This window comes from Malaclemys terrapin, chromosome 8 (assembly GCF_027887155.1).
Source record: "Malaclemys terrapin pileata isolate rMalTer1 chromosome 8, rMalTer1.hap1, whole genome shotgun sequence".
Classification (NCBI taxonomy): Eukaryota; Metazoa; Chordata; order Testudines; family Emydidae; genus Malaclemys; species Malaclemys terrapin.
Genome location: NC_071512.1, coordinates 52,784,294 through 52,808,061, shown reverse-complemented (window position 1 = coordinate 52,808,061; position 23,768 = coordinate 52,784,294). Strand labels below are relative to the sequence as shown.

At 44.8% G+C, this 23,768-nt stretch overlaps 1 protein-coding gene across 4 annotated transcripts in view; it reads right to left on the bottom strand.

Annotated features, from left to right (window-relative positions):
- The window catches only part of RALGPS2 (Ral GEF with PH domain and SH3 binding motif 2), a 287,833-nt gene that overhangs the window by 150,765 nt on the left and 113,300 nt on the right, over positions 1-23,768 (bottom strand). For all 4 annotated transcript variants that reach the window (XM_054038029.1, XM_054038031.1, XM_054038032.1 and 1 more), the window contains one exon: positions 12,507-12,599. In XM_054038029.1, coding sequence (XP_053894004.1) covers positions 12,507-12,599 — 93 coding nt within the window. The remainder of the gene's footprint in view (positions 1-12,506; positions 12,600-23,768) is intronic.

Below are 23,768 nucleotides of genomic sequence, written 5' to 3'. Positions count from 1 at the left end.
CTGTTCTGGGCACCACATTTCAAGAAAGATGTGGAGAAATTGGAGAGGGTCCAGAGAAGAGCAACAAGAATGATTAAAGGTCTTGAGAACATGACCTATGAAGGAAGGCTGAAAGAATTGGGTTTGTTTAGTTTGGAAAAGAGAAGACTGAGAGGGGACATGATAGCAGTTTTCAGGTATCTAAAAGGGTGTCATAAGGAGGAGGGAGAAAACTTGTTCACCTTAGCCTCGAAGGATAGAACAAGAAGCAGTGGGCTTAAACTGCAGCAAGGGAGGTCTAGGTTGGACATTAGGAAAAAGTTCCTAACTGTCAGGGTGGTTAAACACTGGAATAAATTGCCTAGGGAGGTTGTGGAATCTCCATCTCTGGAGATATTTAAGAGTAGGTTAGATAAATGTCTATCAAGGATGGTCTAGACAGTATTTGGGCCTGTCATGTGGGCAGGGGACTGGACTCGATGACCTCTCGAGGTCCCTTCCAGTCCTAGAATTTTTGAATCTATGAATTTCAGGTGCAGAACATAGTCCAGCACATGTGTAACCTCTGTGAGATGGGGCAATAAACTGTGGGATTGTACCCAAATGGAAAATCTCTTCCACTTAGCTGCATACCTGGCTCTAGTGGATTCCTTTCTGATGCTCACCAAGATGATTTGAACCTCCCAGCAGCAATTTCTTCTGAGTGTTCATGCAGTAAGGTGGAAAGATTTGAGGTTTGGATGTAGAGATTTGCCCTGATGCTGAGTTAGAAGTTCTGTGACTAGTAGTAGTAGTTATCGGTGAGGGGACAGACAGTCGATGTAGATCCATGAACCAATATTGGCTTGGCCATGCTGGTTCAATAAGGATTAACAACACCCTTTCTTGTTTCAGTTTCCTCAGTAATCTTGGAATGAGAGGAACTGAAAGAAATGCAGATGGGGGCGTCCAGACCAGAGAAGAAAACTATCCATGATGGAACTTGGGCTGAGGCCCGCCCTGGAGCAAAACCTCATGCATTTGCTGTTGAGGTTGGTCACTAGCAAGTCTATTACTAGATATCCTCAGCAGTGGAAAATCTGAAGAAGGATGTCTTTCTTGATTGACCACTCATGTTGGTCTATGAAAACCCTGCTGAGGAAATCTGCTAGCATGTTTCTTACTCCCAGAAGGTGAAAGGCCTTCAGGGAAACATTGTGAAGGATTCACAAATTCCAGACGAGGACAGCCTCCTTGCATAGTTGGGAGATTCTTGCTCCTCTCTGCTTGTTCAAAAAACAAACATGTCAGTGGTGTTGTCTGTAAGAATTTGTACCATTGGTTCTCAACGGTGGGTATAAGTATCTCACAGGCCTGATGAATAGCTCAGAGCTCCAACATGTTTATGTGGAAGGAAACCCCCTGAGGTGACCAAGAAGCTTGCACCTGAAATTGACTGGGATGCATCTACCAATGGCTGGGGGGGGCCCATCTGTTACCAGAGTAACAGTTGGTTCTCAGGACAGAAATGCAACTCCTCTACATACATTTTGTGGATCCAGCTACCAATCCAGGTACGCAAATACACATGTCCAGAGGATTTCTTGGTGATACACCAAATCGTGTCAGGCCTGCAGACAGGAAAAGTGAAGTCTGCCATGCGAAGTTACATATATGTATGAGACCATGTGACCCAGGAGCTGAAGGCAGGCAGGCACTGTTCTTCTTGTCCTGGACTTGAGGTTACAGATTGATATTGATAACAATCCCTTGGGAAATCAGCCAGGGCTGTTCTGGCATCGAGGTCTACTTCTATGAGTCATGAGTTGAGTGGGTTTTTAACTGTGATTTCCCAAATTTAGTTTCAGCCCTAAATGGAAGAACATTAGTCTGATGAGTAGGACATTGCTCTGGACCCAGTCGCTTGATAGAGCACAAACTACCCAATTATCCAGATAAGGAAATATTTGAATGCTCAAACGATGGAGGTAGTCTGCTACCACCAACATGCATTTGGTGAAGAACATCGGGGATGAAGAGAAACTGAAGTAGAACACTATTTACTAGTAATGGTTGGTGCCTATAACAAATCAAAAATACTTTCTGTGGCAGGGATATATTGTGACCATCCTGAACTTGATTTTTTTTTTTATGAAATAGTTCAACTTTGGGGTGAAAGCATTTCTTCAGGACCAGAAAGCACCAACAACAGAAGCCTTTCCCTCTGTGTTGGCAAGGAACTTCTTCTGTTGCTCCCAATTCTAGAAGAGACCATAGTTCTTGAAGTAACACAAACTTATGAGGGGGATCCCTGAAAAGGGATGGGGAAGGCGGGTTGGGAAAAGGAAGGTAAGAGTTGGATAGCATATCCCTCCCTTAAAGTACCGAGTACCCACTTGTCCAACATGATGTTTTCCCAAGCATAGTAAAACAGAGACAGGCATAATCCAAACGGAGGAGATATCATCAGTATACATTTCTTGATCAAAAAATCAAAACGACTGCTTCGAGGTTGCAGATGTCTGGTGGGAAGGCCCTGCCACAGCCAAAGATAGCTGGTGACCTCTTCTTAGGGACATATCAAGGTCTCTGATGAAAAGAGGTTCTAAAGTAATACTGCGGCATAAACTGCTTCTTTTTCATAACTGGTCTTCATGAACTCCTAAAGAGCAAAGCATTGCACAACGATCTTTTAGTGTGCACACAGCATTATCTTTTTTGTTTGTTTGTTTTGGTCGAAAACAATTTAGACCCCTCAAATGATAAGTCTTGTATTGTATTCAGCAGCTCCTTTGTAATGTCAGAATCCTGCAATCAGGAATGTCACAGGGAGACTTCAGTGCTCATAGAGTGCAAAGTGGTATCAGCCTCACCTATTGCTGCCTGAAGGAAAATGTAGTTTGAGGGCCACCTTACAGCACAAAGCTAGAAACTGGTCCCTAAATTCCTCTACTAACTTATCAGCAAACTTAAAAAGAGAAGAGAAATGAATAAAATTATATTTTGAAGAAAGAGCCTGATAATTGTCAACTCTCAAGAGTGGCAGGAGAATAGTTTAAGCCACATAAATCCAGTTTCTTAAACTCCTTATCCTTTGGAGTGGACTTATTAGGAGGCTGACAAAACTATTCATTAGCAGTCACTACCATCAGAGAATCAGGAATTGGGGGAGTAAAAAAATACTCAAAATCTGACTGAGGGACCTGGTATCATCTGTCCACTCAGTTGGCCTTGAGAGATATAGAGACTAGAGTATGCCAAAGATTCTTTGCTGGCTGTAGTAAGGCATCATTGATAGGAAAGGCAACCCTTCCTGAAGTGGGAGTCTGCAGTACATCAAGGAAGATGTGTATTCTCTGGCACAGGTTCTGCCTGCACCCTTAGAGAAGCAGCTACTCTCATCAGATTCTGGAAGACTTCAAAATTCTCTTAAGGGAAAGGTAGGGAGGGGAGAAGAGGGGAGAAAGAGACACTGACTCTGGAGTAAACACGTTGTCCAGTGAAGAGGAGGAAATATAGGGAGGAGCATCTAAGGGTTCCTCTAGTAATTCTTCCTCCTTCATAGATTCCATCACAGCAGGTTGAGGGATGGCTGCAGGATACTAAGAAGATGCCTCTTGTACTGAGGGAGGAGTATACCTCCTCCTAGAAAGGGAATGGAGACAGAGGTCTAGAGTCTCTTGGAGCAGCCCAAGACAAATAGGACCATGGAGAAATAGGGCCAGGGAAGATATTTAGGTGGCCGAAAAGCCGATTAATAGGTCAGTGCTGGGTATATCTTCAGTGCAGAGTGCGTCGTCGGCACAAATACTGGAGCCAGCTGCAGCAGAGGAGAGTCAGGCAGGGAAAAACAAAGAAGATCCCTAACTGCCCATACCCAGGGAGTAGAAAGCTCCCCACGTGATCATATTGATGCCAACAGTGTTGGTGAAGCTGAAGTATACTGGACAGTCTGAGAAGGACCGGCACAGCTGAGGACATCTGTCTCAATGGCTCTGATGGAATTGATGGTGCCATCTCAAATGGGACCGATGAACACTTCAATTTGTGAAGCTTCTAACCAGTACCAGAGGACTTAACAGATGACTTTCTGGGAGAAGAGATTGAGACTTGGAGGTCTTGTCATAGTCAGAATGCTCTGACCTGGACAGAGAAGGGGGAAACAATGTTTACTATCAGACTTGTGTTTTGACTCAGAAGTAGTTGGAGAGACACTCCAAGTTAATCCAGAGTCTCCTGGATCACGATCGGGACCTGGCTCAGACACAGGTCACATTTGCCTCCTTCAAGAAGTGAATCTTACGATGACAGTATCTCTGCTTTTCAGTTGGGGTGGGGGGGGAATGAAAGTACAAATAGGGCATTTGTCTCTCACATGGCCCTCACATAGACAAACCAAACAGCTCTTGTGCCTATTTGTGATATGGATATCAGCCCTACACATGACAGTTTAAAATCTGGGGATTTTTTCCATAATAAATCCTCCAGGTTCTAATAAAAACTATAACTAATTATAGTATGCTAAATATACTAAATGTACACACTACAAGTTTTTTGAAAGCTGGCTAATCGAAGCTAACACTATGGAAGCCCCAACTCTCACAACAGGAAAAGAAACTGAAAGAGAGGCAGTGGACACACCCTTTGCATGCCCTGACCTAAGAACTTGGGGAGAGCAGGGGCACACGGGCCACCTAGTGGTACTGATGGCAAAAAGTGTGTAATTTATGTGCACTGGAACACAAACACCTACAGTGGAACATGTATGTGCACAATCACTCAAAGGAGAAGTTTTCATTATTATTTGAACTGTAGTAGTGCACAGGGGGTCACAACTGTGGCTCAAGGCTCCATTGTGCTAGGCACTATACATAACTACAAAAACGTGTACCTTTCCCTGAAGAACTGACTGTCTTCCTTCTAGAAGGACAGGCTCCTGGGCTATCAGGGATTCATTGTCATGTGAAGAAGTCACTTCTTGTGTGACCTTTTTGGATACTGTTTGGGAAGCATCTTCTAACTCCGATAGAATGAAAGGGATGAAAGAACTAGCAGCAATACTAACACAGGAAGTTATGAACAGGATGAAATTATTCATTAGTTAATTGTGTTTTTTTCAAAGTGGGTCAATTAGGCACCCAAAGGGTTCCTGTATGTAACTGCCTTGTTATGGTGGGATACAGATCAGAAGTCCTGAAATATAAGTATCCGCTTTCTAAAGTAATTCAGAGAAGACATCTACAGAGACTGTGGCAACATCAGAGGTAGTGTCATAAGGAAAAGCAAGAGCCAATTTAATGGATCTTAGGGTTTTGTTTCATTAAATCATTTCTCTCCAGTCCCTTTTCATCATAGAATGCAGAGAGTGGGTGATAGATAAGGCTATGGCCAGACATGTGTGGTCAGTATGTTCCCTTTGTGAAGGTATTTATACTGAGGCCAACCACCTGCAACAATCTGACCTATTGTCCTTGTAGTTGAAACAGCCAAAGTTTCTCTGCCACTGAGGTGAAAATGACCAATAGAACCTTGTAAAAGGCCATTCCAGTATCATGCATGTTGGTGGCAAAGATACAGTTATGTGAACAAAGACAACAGCGGACATGACTACCTGTAGCGCAGTGGGGAAGGATTTAGAGCCTCACTTTAGAGAGCATTCAGTCCTGCAACCCACTAATTCTTTCAGAATGCTTGCTCAGTCCACTTTAATTAGGATTTCCCTATGCTGAGAATGGTCATATAAGACAGTTACCTATTCCATAACTGGTGTTCTTAGAGATGTGTTGCTCATGTCTACTCCACAATAGGTGTGCGTGCGTGCCATGGGGACAGGTGCTGGAAGTTTCTCCCCTAGCAGTACCCGTAGGGGGGAGCGCCCCCGGCAACCCCTGGAGTGGCACCTGCCTGGCACGGTATAAGGGGAGCTCTGAGCTCCCCCCACCCTCAGTTCCTTCTTGCCAGACAACTCCGACAGAGGGAAAGGAGAGTGGGATGTGGAATAGACATGAGGAACACATCTCGAAGAACACCAGTTACGGAAAAAGTAACTGTCTTTTCTTCTTCGAGTGATTGCTCATGTGCATTCCACAATAGGCGATTCCAAGTTGTATCTGTTGGAGGTGGGTAGAAGTTCACAAGTTCCCAGGATGAAGGACAGCCCTGCCAAACCCAGCGTCGTCCCTGGTCTGGGTGACGATCGCATAGTGCAAGGTGAACGTGTGAACCGAAGACCACATGGTGGCCCTACAAATGTTCTGGATGGGGACGTGGGCCATGAAGGCAGCCGATGAGGCCTGCGCCCGAGTCGAATGTGCCCTGACAATGGGTGGCGGGGGAACACCCACCAGTTCATAACAGGAACGGATGCACGAAGTGATCCGACTGGACAGCCTCTGAGTGGAAATCGGCTGGCCCCTCGCGCGCTCAGCCGAGGCGACAAACAGTTGCAAGGACTTTTTGAACGGCTTAGTCTGCTCGAGGTAGAAAGCCAGAGCCTGCCGCACATCGAGTGTGTGGAGATGGCGCTCCTAACTGGATGCGTGAGGCTTGGGGCAGAGGACTGGTAGAAAAATGTCCTGACCCATGTGGTAGGCGGAGACCACCTTCAGCAGGAATGCGGGGTGTGGACGGAGCTGGACCTTGTCCTTATGAAAGACCATGTACAGCGGCTCGGAGGTCAGGGCCCTCAAGACTCGCCTGGCCAATATGATTGGAATCAGGAAGGCCACCTTCCACAAGAGGTGAGACCAGGAGCATGTGGCCAGTGGTTCAAACGGGGGCTCCGTGAGATGAGCAAACACCAGGTTTAGATCCCACTGTGGGACTGGGGGTCTAGAATACGAAAAAGACGGTCCAAACCCTTAAGGAACTGGCCAGTCATAGCATGGGAAAAATATCGTGTGCCCTTGCACCGGCGGATGGAAGGCCAATATGGCTGCCAAGTGCACCCTGATCAACGAGGGCGCCAGGCCCTGGGTCCTCAGGTGGAGGAGGTAATCAAGGATAAACTGGATCGGGGCGGTCACCCTGGTCCACCGCCCACCTAGAAAATTGGGTTCACTTTGCCAAATAAGCGTGGCGAGTGGAGGGCCATCTACTTTTGAGGAGGCTGCGATGAACCTGGTCCGAGCATGTCCGTTCCTCTCCACCTAACCACTGAGCAGCCACACCGTGAGGTGAAGAGCCGCTAGGCTGGGGTGTAGGAGGCGGCCCTGGTCGAGGCGGAGAGCAGGTCGAGGCGGAGCAGCATCGGTGGAGCTTCCGCCAGGCCCGTGAGGGTCCCGTACCAATGCTGCCTGGGCCTTGTCCGACTTTATCGTCTCTAGGACCCTGCTGATTAGGAGGGAACGGGAGAAAGGCGTAAAGAAGCCGGCCTGACCATGACAGGAGAAAGGCATCGGCGATAGCGCCCCTACCCAGGCCTCCCACACACCCCCAGCAGAACTGGGGACATCATCAGTTCTGCCGAGTTGCAAATAGGTCCACCTGGGGAGTTCCCCACCTTCGGAAGAGCCAGTGGGCCACTTCCGGGTGGAGGGACCACTCGTGTTGCGAGGAAAAGTCCCTGCTCGAGCGATCCACCCTCTTGTTCCGGGCGCCCAGTACGTGGAAGACTTCCAGGCAGGTGGATGTCGTGGGCTATACAGAAGTCCCACAGCCTGAGGGCTTCGCGGCAGAGGATCAGGCCCCGCCTTGCCTGTTGATATAGAACATTGAGGCTGTGTTGTCCGTGAGGACTCTGACTACCTTGCCCTCTAGGTATGAGCGGAAGGCCATACACACCAGCCGCACTGCCCTGAGCTCCTTGACGTTTATATGTAGGGTCAGGTCTTGAGCCGACCACAGACTTTGGGTCTGAAAGTTCCCCACGTGAGCCCCCCAACCCAGGTCCGATGCATCAGACACCAGCTCCAGTGATGGGGCCCTGCCCCTGAACGGGACCCCTTGGAGCATGTTGTTTGGGGCAGACCACCATCGTAGGGAGGCGATCAGAGTCCAGCACGGTGAGGGCCTTGTCCATCCTGTCCATGGCCTGGGAGAACTTCGAGGCCAACCAGAGCTGGAAGGCCTCATCCTGAGTCTGGTGTAACAGACCATGTACGTGCACACCGACATGACCCAAGAATTGCAGGCAAACCCTGGCTGTTGTCACCGGGAACCTTGTGACTGAGTCTATGACACCTTTCAGGGTCTCGAACCTGTCTGGCGGGAGAGAGGCCCTGGCTGATTCTGTGTCCAGGAGCACCCCGATAAACTCTATGCGTTGGACCAGGACTAATGTGGACTTGGTGTTGTTTACCAACAGGCCCAAGGCAGTGCATGTGGACAGGAGGAGCGCCATGTGATCCCTCACCTGCGACCGGGAGGTGCCCTTGACAAGCCAATCGTCCAGATAGGGGAATATCCAGACCGCCATCTGAGGTAGGCTGCTACCACCGACAAGCATTTTGTAAACACCCTGGGGGCAGTAGACAGACCAAATGGAAGGACTGTGAATTGGTAATGATTCTGTCCCACCATGAAACTGAGGAAGTGTCTGTGCCCCTCGAATAAGTGGATGTGGAAGTACACGTCCTGTAGATCGAGGGCAGCGTACCAGTCCCCGGGATCCAGGGAGGGGATGATGGAGGCCAGGGAGACCATGCGGAACTTGAGCTTCACCATGTACTGGTTCAGACCTCAGAGGTCCAGGATGGGCCTGCGCCCCCCTTTGGCCTTCGGGAAAGGAAATAACGGGAGTAATACCCCTTGCCCATGAACTCCTTGGGCACAGCCTCTATCGCTCCTAGTCCTAGGAGCTGCCCCACCTCCAGCTCAAGCAGAACTTTGTGTGAGGGGTCCCCCAAGAAGAACGGGGGCAGAGGGTGGGGAAGAAGTAAACTGGAGGGTGTAACCCCAGGAAATGGTGTTGAGGACCCATCGGTCCGAGGTTAGCCGCAACCATTCCGGGAGGAAAGCACACAACCGGTTAGAGAAGGGAAGCTTTATTGGGGGTGGATCCCTGATAGGGACTGGCAGGGTGCCCCCGAGTGGACGCCTTCTCCCCATCTGCTTGCCATTGGAGGACCCAGGCTGGGGGGCAGGCCGAGACTGCCTCTGAGGGCATCTCTTATAGTCCCGCTTCTTATGGGTGGCCTCGTACTTCGGGAGGGTGGCCTGGGCGGGAGTCTGCCGCGGCTTGAATTTATGTTTTGCCGGAGCGGGGACATAGAGGCCCAGAGTCTGAAGGGTCAGGTGAGAGACTTTCAGGCCATGCAGCCTTGTACCTGTTTCCTCCGCAAACAGAGCTTTCCCATCAAACAGGAAATCCTGCATGGAAGACTGCGCCTCACTGAGAGTAGGAGCCACGACGCCTGTCTCATGGACACTGTAGAGGCCATTGATCATGCAGCCGTGTCCGTGGCATCTGAGGCTGCCTGTAGGGACACCCTAGCAGCCACTGTCCCTTCCTCCACTAGTGCCTTAAACTCCTTCCTATCGCGCTCCTGGAAGGAGTCCTCAAACTTAGGCAGGGAGCCCCACAGACTGAATTCGTATCGGCCCAGGAGAGCCTGATGGTTTGCCACTCGTAACTGGAAGCTCGAAGATGAATAAATTTTCCTTCCGAAAGAGTCCAGTCTGAGAGGTTTTTTTTCTTTGGGGTCAGGGGCTGGCTGACCCTGCCGTTCCCTATGGTTAACCGACTCGACCACCGGGCGCCGGGTGGGCATACAAGTACTCGTGCCCTTTAGTGGGTACAAAGTACTTAATGTTCCGCCTTTTTAGAGATGGGGGCCAACGAGGCTGGTGTTTGCCACAGGGCATTTGAAATCAAAGCCACCCCTTCATGGAGAGGCAAGGCCACCCTACCCGGTGCCGATAGGACAACACGTTAAACAGGGAGTCCAAGGGCTCCTCCATCTCCTCTGCCTGGAGGTGTAGGCCCTAGAGTCCTCCTGCGGGACATAGGGGGGGCGGGGCCGCAATTGCCTCCTCCGGGTGGGCAAAGAGGCCGGTGTGGTGCTCTGGGTGTCGGCCGGCACCGGAGGGTCCACCACCTGCTTGGACTCCAGGCATGGTGCCGAGGACTTACGTCCCACCGACTCCTTCCTCGGGGGTCTGGAGAGGGAGGCCGACAGTGCTCCCAAAGCTCCGGCCACCAAGCGAGCCCCCACCGAGGGTTGCGCCAGAGGCCATGGTGCCCCCTGGTACCATTTGGCCGGCCACGATGCTCGGTACCACTGCACCTGCTATGGCACCGGCAGGACCAGCTGTCCGGGTTGGCCAGCCTGGCCCATCAAGGGAAGGCTATGGATGGAGACCTGGCTGGCGTAAGATCCACTGCTGTCCCTGGACTGGGAGAAGCGGCAGTGCTGGGATCTAGGATGGCCACGGGACCACGATCTCGATGTGGAGGACTTGTACCGACAGTAATAGCTGCTCCGCGAACGGCCTCAATGGGCGGACCTGCAACGGCGAGACATCGGCGATTGACGCCCAGGACTGCGACGTCTTGGCGGAGACTTAGAGCGGGAACTGAGTCAATCGTGTCATGACCGACTGCGGTACCCTCTCCGAGACGAGGACCGACGGCGAGGCCCGCCACAATCCCATCAATATTCACTCCTTGAGTACGAGCAGTGCCGCGAGTCCCAGTCGGAGGGAACCCAGCCAGACAGTCTGGTCAGCGCTGAGGGCAATCCACCTGGACTCTGCCACGAGCGGTCGCTGGACAGTGATCAGTGTCAGGAACGGTCCCTCGACCGAGACCGGTACCGGGCTGGAGGCGATTGCGGGGATCCCAGTAGCAGCTTGCCTCTGGAGCGCAGGGTTGACATCGGCGGCGCTCCAGGCACCGGCATGGACATGACATCCCGGGCTGCCTAGAGGCGTCAGGCGTGGAAGGCATCTGGACATCCAGAGAGGCCTGTTCCGAAGGGGCCGGGCTACTCCGCTCAGTTTGAGTCGGAGGCCTGGGGCCTGGTGGAGATCGAGGACTGCCCTACATGGGCCTAGCCTCTGTCCCAGATTTCCCTCGGTGTCGCTGCAAAGAGGAAGTCTTTTTGGCCCTCTTGGCGTGCCCTGTGGACGGGGAGTGGTGCCGACTGGTCAATGGTACTGGAGGGTCGCCGTATATCGATGCCACAGTGCCGGATACCGGTTTGGAGCAGCGTTCCAGGGTCGGGGTCAGCACCAACTCCATCAGGATGGCCCAGAGCCTAATGTCCCTTTCTCTTTTGGTCTGAGGCTTAAACGACTTGCAAATCTTGCACCTTTTGCTGATATGGGTTTCTCCCAAGCAGCGTGTCTGCGTGCGGGTCTCTCCTTGGCATAGAACGCCTGCAAGAGCTGCACAACTTAAACCCCGGGGCATGGGGCATGCCCTGGTCCGGGCACACTGACTAACTACAGGTGCTAACGTTGATCGAACGAACAGTTCTGTGGACAAGCTACAGCAGAGCTGGAGCAGAGCAGTTCCGACACACCTTCACTGGTGGCAAGAAGGAACTGAAAGTGGGGGAAGCGTGCAGCTCCCCTTATACCGCGCCAGGCAGGTGCCACTCCGAGGGTCGCGGGGGGCTCTCCCCCCTACGGGTACTACTAGAGGAAAAACTTCCAGCACCGGTGCACGTGGTGAGCATGCACAGCTATCGTGGAATACACATGAGCAATCACTCAAAGGAGAAGAGAAAGTTCTGTACACCGATATACCCTCGCTGAGAACTGTCAGCCGTCATTTTACAAGTCAATTCATGTGTATGCCTTACACGCAAGTATTTCAATTGCTGATTAAACCTTACCGTGTTTGAATACATTGCAAAGGATGAAGCCCATCTGTATGGCTATGCAGGCACATAATTTATGGCAAAAATCAGACAATTTTCTTGCCTCTGCAGTAGCAATTAGCAAAAGCTAGTCCCAAAATTGTGCTGACTAATGAAACTTGTACAGAAAAATCATCTTACTTTCTATTTTAGCCAAATATAGTGTAGCAGAGGGAAAAAAATTGCCAAACAAAAAGAACTTCACACTTTCAAATTTTGATATTAAAAAAGAGACATGCAAATATACTGTTCAGTACATTTACTACAACTATGAAATATCATATTTGGAAACACTGAAAAAGATCAAATTTAGTTATCAGTGATAGAAACAAGAAAATTACTTATGGGATCTGAACAAGTAATTTTTGGACATTTATTCTCTATAGCTAAAAAACTCCAGCAATATGATCTCTTGTATGATTAAAATACAATTCTCTTTGGCTTTCATAATATTCCAACAACTAATACAAAATAGCATTTGGCCAAATTAGGAACCATTGTATTTAACAGAATCTGCAGGGAACAATTTTTCAAAGGAAAATATTTCAATGTCAAAATGGAAAAAGGCTCAAGAGGAGAATAGAGACTTAAATGACTAGAAACACATTGTACGCAGTACAATTGAACTCAAAAGTGTCTTTAATAATAATTGTATCCTTGAAGCAAGGTACAAAAGGTTATAATAAATCTATTTTTCAAGAAGAAATAAACAAAATCACAAATTACCCTACTGAGCTTACTTACCGCCCAAGTTTTAGTCAGCCTGAAGATGGGGGCACTTTGCAATCCAGACACCACTGCCATAAGGGCATGCAGGTTATTCAGCTCATAAAGTTTCTGTAGATGAAAACACATACAACTGAAAAAATACTCCAACTGCAGTAAAGTGATGGATGTACAGTGGTTAAAAATACTGATGAAACATTTTAAGATTATACAGAAGGCAATTTAGGCTCATACGTAAAAAACAAACCATATTGTAGGAACAGTGTAAAAATGGTATCTTAATTAAATCTTTACAGTGTATAACTGGTGAATCCTTGGATGACTATAGCTATTATCTTTAGGGGACTGAGTTTCATGGAAACTTTATTCTTTGTGATTCTGCACAGATGATCACCATATGTGAACCTCTCTCACTACACACTTTAACAGATTCCCTATTTATGTGGAAATTAATAGTTAAGTTTTTGTTTTAAATCCCCATCCTTTCATTTTTAACTAAAAAAGCAAAAGCCATACCAAAAAGTGATTTGTACAAATATTTTCCAAGCTTATACAGTAGATCTCACTATGACTAGGAAATAGGTCTCTTTTTTTGGTCTTTATAGCCCTTATTAGATTTGGTTTTGTTTATTTTTAGTTCTCTACTTCTATTACATTCAGGATATATGAATGTCTTACACCACCCTATACGTTCTTACACCATCCTATATATAATGCAATAAATGATAAACATACTGGCAAATTAACTGTCTTCCCTACATTGCAAAATTAGTGAATTCAAACCCTATAGAGTCGAAACACTATTAGAAATACTTCACATATTTTGTTCTCTAAGCCCTACATGGAGAAGTGCAGAATAAGCTGAAGTGTGATTTTAAAGTGCAATAGCTATTTCACACTAGCTCCAAATGTGGACATACCAATTCTGCACTAAAATATCTTGCAGTTTAGCTTAATACACTTCCAAAATTGATTAAGTTAAACCTCACAAAGGCATTCTTAGTGTGGAATAAATGTCCACATGGGAAACTAGTGAGGAATAGCTATTCCGCAATACCTATTCCCCCACGAAGACAAACCTTTAGAAATATTTCACATCTTTTGGTCTCATTGTTAAAAGAAGAATTTCGTCTCAATACTTAGGGCTTGTCTACATGGGGACACTCAGAAAAATTAGTCTTAATTAACTAAAGGTGTGAATTTACAGTGGACTAGTTAAACGGCCTTAAACCCCTCTGGGGACAGTCAATCAGAATTAAAGTGGCCTTAATTCAGTTTATCTCAATTCAGTGAATTAAACTAACCCACATTAAGGCCACTTTAATTCTAAATAAGAACATTCACATGGGGTCTTAATGCTGTTTAGCTAATCCACTTTAAATTGAAACCTTTAGTTAATTTGGACTAATTTTTCTGAGATCCCCGGGTGGACAAACCCCAATTTTTATCATCCCACAATGCTTGATATTAAAAAAAATTCTTAGGCCAATACTGGTACCTAATCCCATAAGCGTGCACAAGGCAATGAGGAGGGACTCTCCATATCTTGTGCTCCATACAGGCAGCCCCATGTTTATAGTTCAGTATCATAAGAGTACTTGCCTCTGCTAAGAGGATGGGGCAAGACCCTGTGCTGCCCACCTTGCATGGAAGCCAGCAAGCTGGCCTGGTGCAAAGGGAAATAGATACTATATCATTTGCTCACCCTAGAGCTCTGTAAGGCATCATGACTACTTTAGGGACAACTGTAGCTCCTGCTGTGGTGGTGCTCTTCCACACTGACCCAACACATGATTTGTACCTTACAGTCATTAAAGAGCACTTAAAGAAAAACACACACACACACACACAAAATACTTTTCAATATTATACTGAACGTTCAATAATACAACTCAAATTAAATTTGCATTTATGTAAATGAAAGTATGATTTACACAGTATGTGATTAGTTGAAATTCATTTGTTTGTTCTATTATAAAGATTCCTGATTTTCCCATGTTATTATGTATTCCTAGCACTATCCAATAAAGAAAAAGATTCCCATCCAAAATTGCACATGTAATGCTAATTAAGTTTTTATTGCCATTAAGCACAAATAATTTTTAAACCAAAAATAAAAATATGTATGCAACAAAAATATTTGTCTGTTGCAAATTAGAGAGTTTAAACACCATAAGTCACTAAATAGAATCTGTCTGGATGAGAGACTTATAGACTCAGACTTTAAGGTCAGAAGGGACCATTATGATCATCTAGTCTGACCTCCTGCACAACGCAGGCCACAGAATCTCACGCACCCACTCCTGTAACAAACCCCTAACCTATGCCTCACTTATTGAAGTCCTCAAATCATGGTTTAAAGACCTCAAGGTGCAGAGAATCCTCCAGCAAGTGACTCGTGCCTCACGCTTTAGAGGAAGGCGAAAAACCTCCAGGGCCTCTGCCAATCTGCCCTGGAGGAAAATTCCTTCCCGACCCCAAATACGGCGATCAGTTAAACCCTGAGCATGTGGGCAAGACTCACCAGCCAGCACCCAGGAAAGAATTCTCTGTAGTGACTCAGATCTCACCCCATCTAACATCCCATCACAGACCATCGGGCATATTTACCTGCTAATAATCAAAGATCAATTAATTGCCAAAATTAGGCTATCCCATCATACCATCTCCTCCATAAACTTATCAAGCTTAGTCTTGAAGCCAGATATGTCTTTTGCCCCCACTACTCCCGTTGGAAGGCTGTTCCAGAACTTCACTCCTCTAATGGTTAGAAACCTTCATCTAATTTCAAGTCTAAACTTCCTAATGTCCAGTTTATATCCATTTGTTCTTGTGTCCACATGGGTACTAAGCTTAAATAATTCCTCTCCCTCCCTGATATTTATCCCTCTGATATATTTATAAAGAGCAATCATATCTCCCCTCAGCCTTCTTTTAGTTAGGCTAACCAAGCCAAGCTCTTTGAGTCTCCTTTCATAGGAAACTAAACTAAAGTACTTTATAAGATTATGTTTATATATAATGAGAACCCTTCTTCCACCACTGAGATGCAGCTTTCTCTTGGGTAAAACTCAATAACTGATAGTCCATACAAGCACTATGCAAACAGTGTTACAAGAAGAGAATAATACAATATCTAACAGAAATTAGAAGGAATGTAAGGTAAGCAGAAAGTAATAGTAATAATAAACACAGCCAGCACAAACACCACTACTCTTGCAAAAACTTCCCCAGGTGTTTAGTCACAAGTGTTAAATTTAAAACTGTAATTTTATGTCTCATTCAAAAGATAAATACCTCCAACAGTACTTTATCCCAATATTCAGCAGCATGCTGAAGCATTGGTTAAGTGCTGACTAATGGGTTAGAATGTCACCTGCTGAAATACTGCTTCTTGTAGGACTCTAAGCTTACCTTGTCACAGGCCCAAGGACTCCCTCCCTCAGGGGTCCCATGAGGAGGCAAATCAGCATTGTATGTTGCTAACGCGGTTGCAAGCAACGCAAGACATTTCGGGGGAGAGCCAAAGGTGTGAATATGAAATGGAAGATTCCTTGCAGGGTGCAAGAGGCCAAGAGGGGGAAAGAAGAAAGAGAGCAGAGAACGGGTTAACTCGGCACTTCAGCTAGCTCCGTGTGGAGATAAGACGCTGGCCCCGGCCCAAGGTCATGGGCTAGACAAGAAATCTACAGCTCCACAGCCGTGAGAAGAGGAGAACTAAGTGTGTATGAAAGTGGGTTACAGCTTGGAGCACTAATGCTATCTTCCTTCCTCTGAGTGACGTGGGGAGCACCCATCACTCTCCGCTGTTATTTTATTATTTTATTAATAAAGCTTTAAATTTTAAACTCTTGGTGTGTTTCGTCATCTCCTCCCCAAACGATCCTGTGGCCTCAGCCTGATCACCTGACGCCTCACGTAGATTAGTAAGTGAAATCTGTCACAAACTTAGAGGTCTCCTACCCAAATATCAATCAAGCCCGATTCTTCTTAGCTAATGAGATCATAGCTAATAGTATGGGTTCAGGAAAAACAAAACTACGTAAGAAATATAACCCTTTATCCATAAGAGGTGTGATCTAAAAAACTAGACTGCAAAACAGACATTTTGGTAATTGTTTGCAGTTTTGTTGTAGCCTTATTGGTCCCATGACAGAGACAAAAGGTGGGTGAAGTAATATCTTTTATTGGACCAACTTCTGTTGGTGAAAGAAAAGCTTTTGAGATACACGAAGTTATTCTTCAGGTCTGGGAAAGGTACTAAATGTCACAGCTAAATACAAGATAGAACAGATTAAACAAGAAAATGTTGGGGGAAAAACTAACCTTATCAGATGATCAGAATCGAACACACATTAAAAAATGCTGCTATTAAGTCAATATTCCTGTGGTGGCAAAGGCCCCAAATAAAACTTCTATATTACAATAAGCCCCAAATAAAACTACTATATTACAATTAATAAGTGTAATTCTGTTCTGAAGTGCCAGGAGTCTTGGTTTATGTGGACCGGAGTCAAAACTTTTGTTTAAATTTTCCTATGAAATTATTGATCCCAGAGGTTATAATGAAGATAACAGGATAAAACTTATGTAAAATATTGATAATTCCAACTTGGTATTTTGGTATTTGGATCTTCTGGAATTAAACTTTGATAATACTTTCAGGCTAGGATTTTCAAAGGCACCTAAAGGACTCATGTGCCCAGTCCCCATTGAAATTGAAATAGGAGCTAGACGCTTAACTCCCGTAGGCGCCTTTGAAAATTCTAGCCTCAATTCTTCAGGACCTTTTGATCCCAAGAGAGTCAGGTCAACAGGACTGGAGTCTAGCACTTGAGATTATGATACTTTTCCAATTTCATGCACAGCCTACTCTGAAGAGGTTCATCAGATCCCGCTAGAGATCTCCAAAGCTTGTACAAGATAAAGTTACTTTCTGAAATGGAAGAAAGGTGTAGCTCCTGAGTCAGCCAAACTGATTAAGTCTCAAGAACTCTAGGGTGACTGACTACAGCTGAAGTTCCCCTCCATTTTTTCAACTCACTGCTCCCCAGTACAGGGACATTTAGCAGAGATTTTCAAAAGTACAAATGGCAGCTGGTGCTTACTTGTCTTTTGTGCCTTTGTAAAAATCACTCCTTTAGTCATTGCATATACCACACTGAAGAAATTCAGAAACATTTTTTGGCTGGTTGTTGAACCTCCATCTTTGAGAGACAGAACTTGGTGCTCACAACCTACAAGACCACCACACTAACCTCTTTCAGAATATTCTCCAAACTCTTTTTCCAGGAGACAGTGTTTCTGATGGCAAACACTTCAGGAACACGAGATAGTGAGCTAAGAGGGCTGATCCACATTATGTGATGGTTCATAAGGACAAACTGGCAATGTGTCCGCACCCTAACATTCCCCTAAAAGTGGTCTGAGTTTCAGCTAAATAGTTAATTGGCCAGTATCTTTACCTAAATTGCACTTCCTAGCAGGGGAGGTTAGGGTTATGGAGTCAAAGGCCAGAAGAGAGCATTATGACCATCTAGTCTGACCTGTACGATACAGGCCATAGAACTTCCCCAAAAATTTCTAGAATAGATCTTTTAGAAAAGCATCCAATCTTGATCTGAAAATTGTCAATGATGGAGAATCCACCATGATCATTGGTAAATTATTCCAGTGGTTAATTACCATCATTGTTAAAAATGTACACCTTATTTCTAGTCTGAATTTGTCTAGCTTTTATTTCCAGACATTGAACCCTGTTATACTTTTCTCTGCTGGACAGAAGAGTCCATTATTAAATATTTGTTTCCCATTTAGATACTTACAGACTAATCAAGTCACTCCTTAATCTTCTCTTTGTTAAGCTAAATAGTTTGAGCTCTTTGGGTCTATATCACTATAAAGCAGGGGTCGGCAACCTTTGAGAAGTGGTGTGCCGAGTCTTCATTTATTCACTCTAATTTATACATTGTAACGTTTTTAGAAGGTCTCTTTCTATAAGTCTATAATATATAACTAAACTATTGTTGTATGTAAAGTAAATAAGGTTTTTAAAATGTTTAAGAAGCTTCATTTAAAATCAAATTAAAATGCAGAGGCCCCCAGACCAGTGGCCAGGACCCGGGCAAAAACGCGTGCCATAGTTTGCCCACCCCTGCTATAAAGGCATGTTTTCTAATCCTTTAATCATTCTCAGCGCTCTTCTCTGAACCCTTTACAATTTATCAACATCTTTCTTGAATTACCCCTACTCAAAATTCCTCTGTTTACACATCCTAGGATCACAATAGCTTTCTTGTGAACAAGATCACTGAAAAGGCATGAAGAAAAGGCAGGGAACATGGAGTGCTCTTTACTACAGACCTGTCTCCTTCTACCCAAGCTAAAATCTAGGCATCACGTTCTGCTATTTCCTCATGGAGGTCTGCCTGTCAGTCAAGCTCAACATAAGTCAAATGGCGCTCTTAATCTTTCTGCCCACAAGGCCTCTCCCCTATCTCTTTTCTTGATCACTGTGGGCACCACCACCATTCTGCCTGTCACTCAGGCCTGTAACATGGGTGTCATCTTCGACTCTGATGTCTCTATGTCCTCACATCAAGATATATCTATATTTTCTACATTCTTTCTGCAAGACATCTCTAAGATACAGCCTATCCTAGTCAATCCACACAGCAAAATTTCTTGTCCTGGTTCTCATCTTGATTACTACAATATCTTTCTCTGGCCCTGATAAATGTAATTTTGCCTCCCTCATATCCATTCAGAATCTTGCTGCAAAGATCATTCTCCTTGCCCACTGCTTTGCTCATGGTAACTCTCTCTTTGCATCCCTCCACAGGCTCCACCTTCTCGATCACATTAAATATGAACTGTTTGTTCTCACTTTTAAGGCCCTCTCCACCCTACATACCATCTCCCATTCACTGTTGAAGTGTCAGCCCCTTCCTCTGACCAGGCAACTATGTCAGTGTCCGTCACCCACTTGTTAGATTTTTCAAATTAGCATCATCGTGCTTTCTCCCATGCTACCCCTCATACTTGGGAGGAGCTCCCCATAAACCATCTGCAAAGCTACCTCATTTTCCTCATTTAAATCCCTCTTAAAGAAAACTCTCCTTTGTTATGATGCCAACAAAAAAGCTTGACAATGGTTAGGCCACTGCCTTCATGCTGATGAATACTGTGTCACTGTTTCCTTCCACTCCTCCATCTGTTGTTACTGTCTTCGACTTAGATTATAAACACTTTAGAGGCAGGGACTCTCTTTTCATTCTGTTTCTGTAGTCCTTAGCACAATAGGGTCCTGGTGCATTAGTACTGCTACGGTAATGTAAATAATGAACAACAATGATGGAGTGGAATAGGATTGAAAATCGTTTCTGGATTATTATTAGTACTCACTGGTCTAATGTATTTTCCACTTCGTGTCACAGAACATTAAGAGAAACAGTCCTCAAATGGGAACCACGGTGGAGGGTATTTTCTGTATTTTCTACAGAAACTAAGGCATCCCATCAAAATTGCTGATTTGATGCCAATAGGGCCACAGACTCAGCAGGTATAGATGGAACATGTTTCTCTCTCTAGTGTTGGCTTTTCTGCATGCTTGAAGTAAGGAGGATGTTGAGAGGACCTCAGTTTAAACTGATAAGATGCAAAACTAAACCTTAAAATGATTGTTTCTGGTGTATGTATCTGATATAGCCTCACTTGAAAACATTTGACTCCTTAAACTCATGAACTGACTTGAACAGACAGTTGAAGTGCTTCAGGCTTGCATTTTAAAAGGGAAGAATAACCCCAAGAGTGGGAATCTGTGTAGACAAAAAAAAAAAAACTATTATTGACCAAACGATGCGTGTACATTTTCTCAACATCTCTGAAAGAAGCTTCCATGTGTCTCAAACTCTGCAAGTGCAAAATGGACAACTTTTGAAAAATAGAACAGTTTAGATAATGTGGGATTCGTGTTATCATATATTTTCTATAACCTCCATTTCATTAAACTTGTGACGAAAACAATTTACAATAAAAGATAATACCAAATGTACAAAGAACAGAAATGAATTTGGGTCTAAACAGAAGAAAAGTTAGGAAATACAGAGGCATCTTGTGCGCACAAGTTCAGAAACCACATTCTAGTTCCAGGGATGAAGTCAGACACTAAGTAGAATTCCTGTGTTATGAAAGTACAGGATGGAGAACATATTAGCAGAATCTGTGTTTTGATGTTTCCTTTAATGTATCAGAAATCAAACTATATTGTATGAGGTGAATAAGTGTGATGATTAGAATTTAGTTATATTTCCTTGCAATGAGGGTGACACTCTAAGTATCAACAACACAAGATTCTTCCTGATTTGAGTGGAGAAATCTGCAGAGTTTTCCAGGGATTAGAATATAATTTGAGTCACTTCACAACCAACAACTGGGAATTGCGTGTCAATAAAAATGCTGGAGTTATGAATATTGGCAGGCAGGTAAAGTACCAGTAAGTACTTTCCACAAAGCTGACAAAGGTGCATTACATGCCTGGTAATAGAAGGTGCTTTAGAATAAGCACGCTTCCTGAAGCTAACATTTAGCTCAGGGTTAATGTGTTAACAGATTAAAGACTCAAAAACTACTTTCAGTAAATTTTGTGCATTTTACTATTAAACACAAATCTCAATTCGATGGCTAAAGCGAATGATAAAATGTAGTGGGCTTCCACAATTATCTCAAAACTGCAGACATTTCAGAGAGGGAGATCTTGGCAGAATATTGCATACAGTATTTCAGGCTGTGTGTCAGTAGCTGTAATACAACAATGAATTGAAAGTAAGTGGCAGTTCAGTAATGGTATTTACAAGTGCTAACTGGACAAGATTTTCTGAAGACAGAACAGGGTATAAATTGAATCCCTCCTAGCTAATGAGGTCCCTTTTACCTCCACCCAGGCAAATTCACTTACAGGAAGGTCAGGTGGAGTTTCCACCATTGCCCTCCCTTAGGGATTTCCATCAGAAAAGAGAAGTTTCAATTACCCAATGGGCAATATATAGGAGTACTGGAGCCAAATCGGCTTCAAGTTGGTGCTGAATGTGTGCACATCTAACATCCCCTGACCAGGTCCTTTTTTCAATCAGCCATTCCAAACTTCTGTACTATTACTGATCTCCTGCCATAACCTCCCCAACTCCTGGTTGACCTTTGGGGACATTTGCCTAGTTCTATGACAGTTTCTCCAGATGTAAACAGGGGAGTGATCCTAGCCATATATTTCTGATAAAGAGTGCAGTCAGGAACAGAACAAAATCTTTTTAATGTTACTACTTTTTAATAAAATTTCAGTTAAAATAGATCCTAGAGGTTTTATCCCTTTTCTTTCTCCTAATCTTATTTTTCAGGGCAAAAATTAAGGCATTAAATAGTGATGAAGACACTAAGGACCTGAATAGAAAAGGCATGCCCAAACCCACTTGCACACAACTCTGACAAGTTTTAACTGACAAAACCTACATCACTTCAACTCCAGTAACACTGTTAAGAGACATACAAGGGTTTGAATTCTAAACAAGTAGAATTCTAAAACCCTGTCTCCCCCCTCTGATTTTTTTCCAGATGGATGCTAAGATCTATGGGGGAAAATGTGGGAACCTAATGCTTGGGATAGCTTCCATCACCTAGATATTATAAGGTTTCAGAGTAGCAGCTGTGTTAGTCTGTATCCTCAAAAAGAACAGGAGTACTTGTGGCACCTTAGAGACTAACAAATTTATTAGAGCATAAGCTTTCGTGGGCTACAGCCCACTTTTTCAGATGCATAATAAATGGAATAAATATTGAGGATATTTATATATATATATATATATATATATATATACACACACATACATACATACATACACACACACACACACACACATCAACCTCATGAAAAAACTCGTACAGATACAGACAGACATCATCTTCCTTTCCAAATGCAAGCAGATGGACATCATACCAAAAGGACTAAAGGTAAAAAATCCATTACAATCTACATATCACACAGACTATGCCGAGCGACTGTGTCACACACTCTCAAAGAAACTGCGAAACCACCTGATCAGCATCCTATACAGCAAACAGGGAAAGATTAAGAATGAGCTCTCAGAACTGGATACTCTCATAAGAAACCAACCTTCCACACAAACTTCCTCATGGATAGACTTTACAAAAACTAGACAAGCCATTTACAAGATAAACTTTGTCTCTCTACAAAGGAAAAAGGACACTAAACTATCTAAACTGCTACATGCCACAAGCAGCCACAACAGTAGTTCCCTTAACCCACCCAGCAATATTGTTAATCTTTCCAGCTATACTCTTAGCCCAGCAGAAGAGTCTGTCCTATCTCGGGGCCTCTCCTTTTGTCCCTCCAGACCCATGAATATGATACAGTTCTGCGGTGACCTAGAATCCTACTTTCGACGTCTCCGACTCAAAGAATATTTCCAACATACCTCTGAACAGCACACTAACCCACAGAATCCCCGCTACCAGCACTACAAAAAAAAAGGATTCTGCATGGACTCCTCCGGACGGTCGAAACAACAGACTGGATTTCTACATAGATTGCTTCCGTCAACGTGCAAAGGCTGAAATTGTGGAAAAGCAACATCACTTGCCACATAACCTCAGCCATGCTGAACACAACGCCATCTACAGCCTCAGAAACAACCCTGACATCATAATCAAAAAGGCTGACAAAGGAGGTGCTGTCGTCATCATGAATAAATTGGAATATGACCAAGAGGCTGCTAGACAGCTCTCTAACACCACATTCTACAGGCCATTATCCTCTGATCCCACTGAGGATTACCTAAAGAAACTACACCATCTGCTAAAAAAACTCCCTGACAAAGCACAGGAACAAATCTGTACAGACACATGCCTAGAACCCCGACCAGGGATATTCTATTTGCTACCCAAGATCCATAAACCTGGAAATCCTCGACGCCCCATCATCTCAGGCATTGGCACCCTAACATCAGGCTTGTCTGGTTATGTGGACTCTCTCCTCAGACCCTACGCTACCAGCACTGCCAGCTATCTTCGAGACACCACTGACTTCCTGAGTAAACTACAATCCATCGGTGATCTTCCAGAAAACACCATCCTGGCCACTATGGACGCAGAAGCCCTCTACACCAATATTCCACACAAAGATGGACTACAAGCTATCAGGAACAGTATCCCTGATAATGTCACAGCTAACCTGGTGGCTGAACTTTGTGATTTTGTCCTCACCCACAA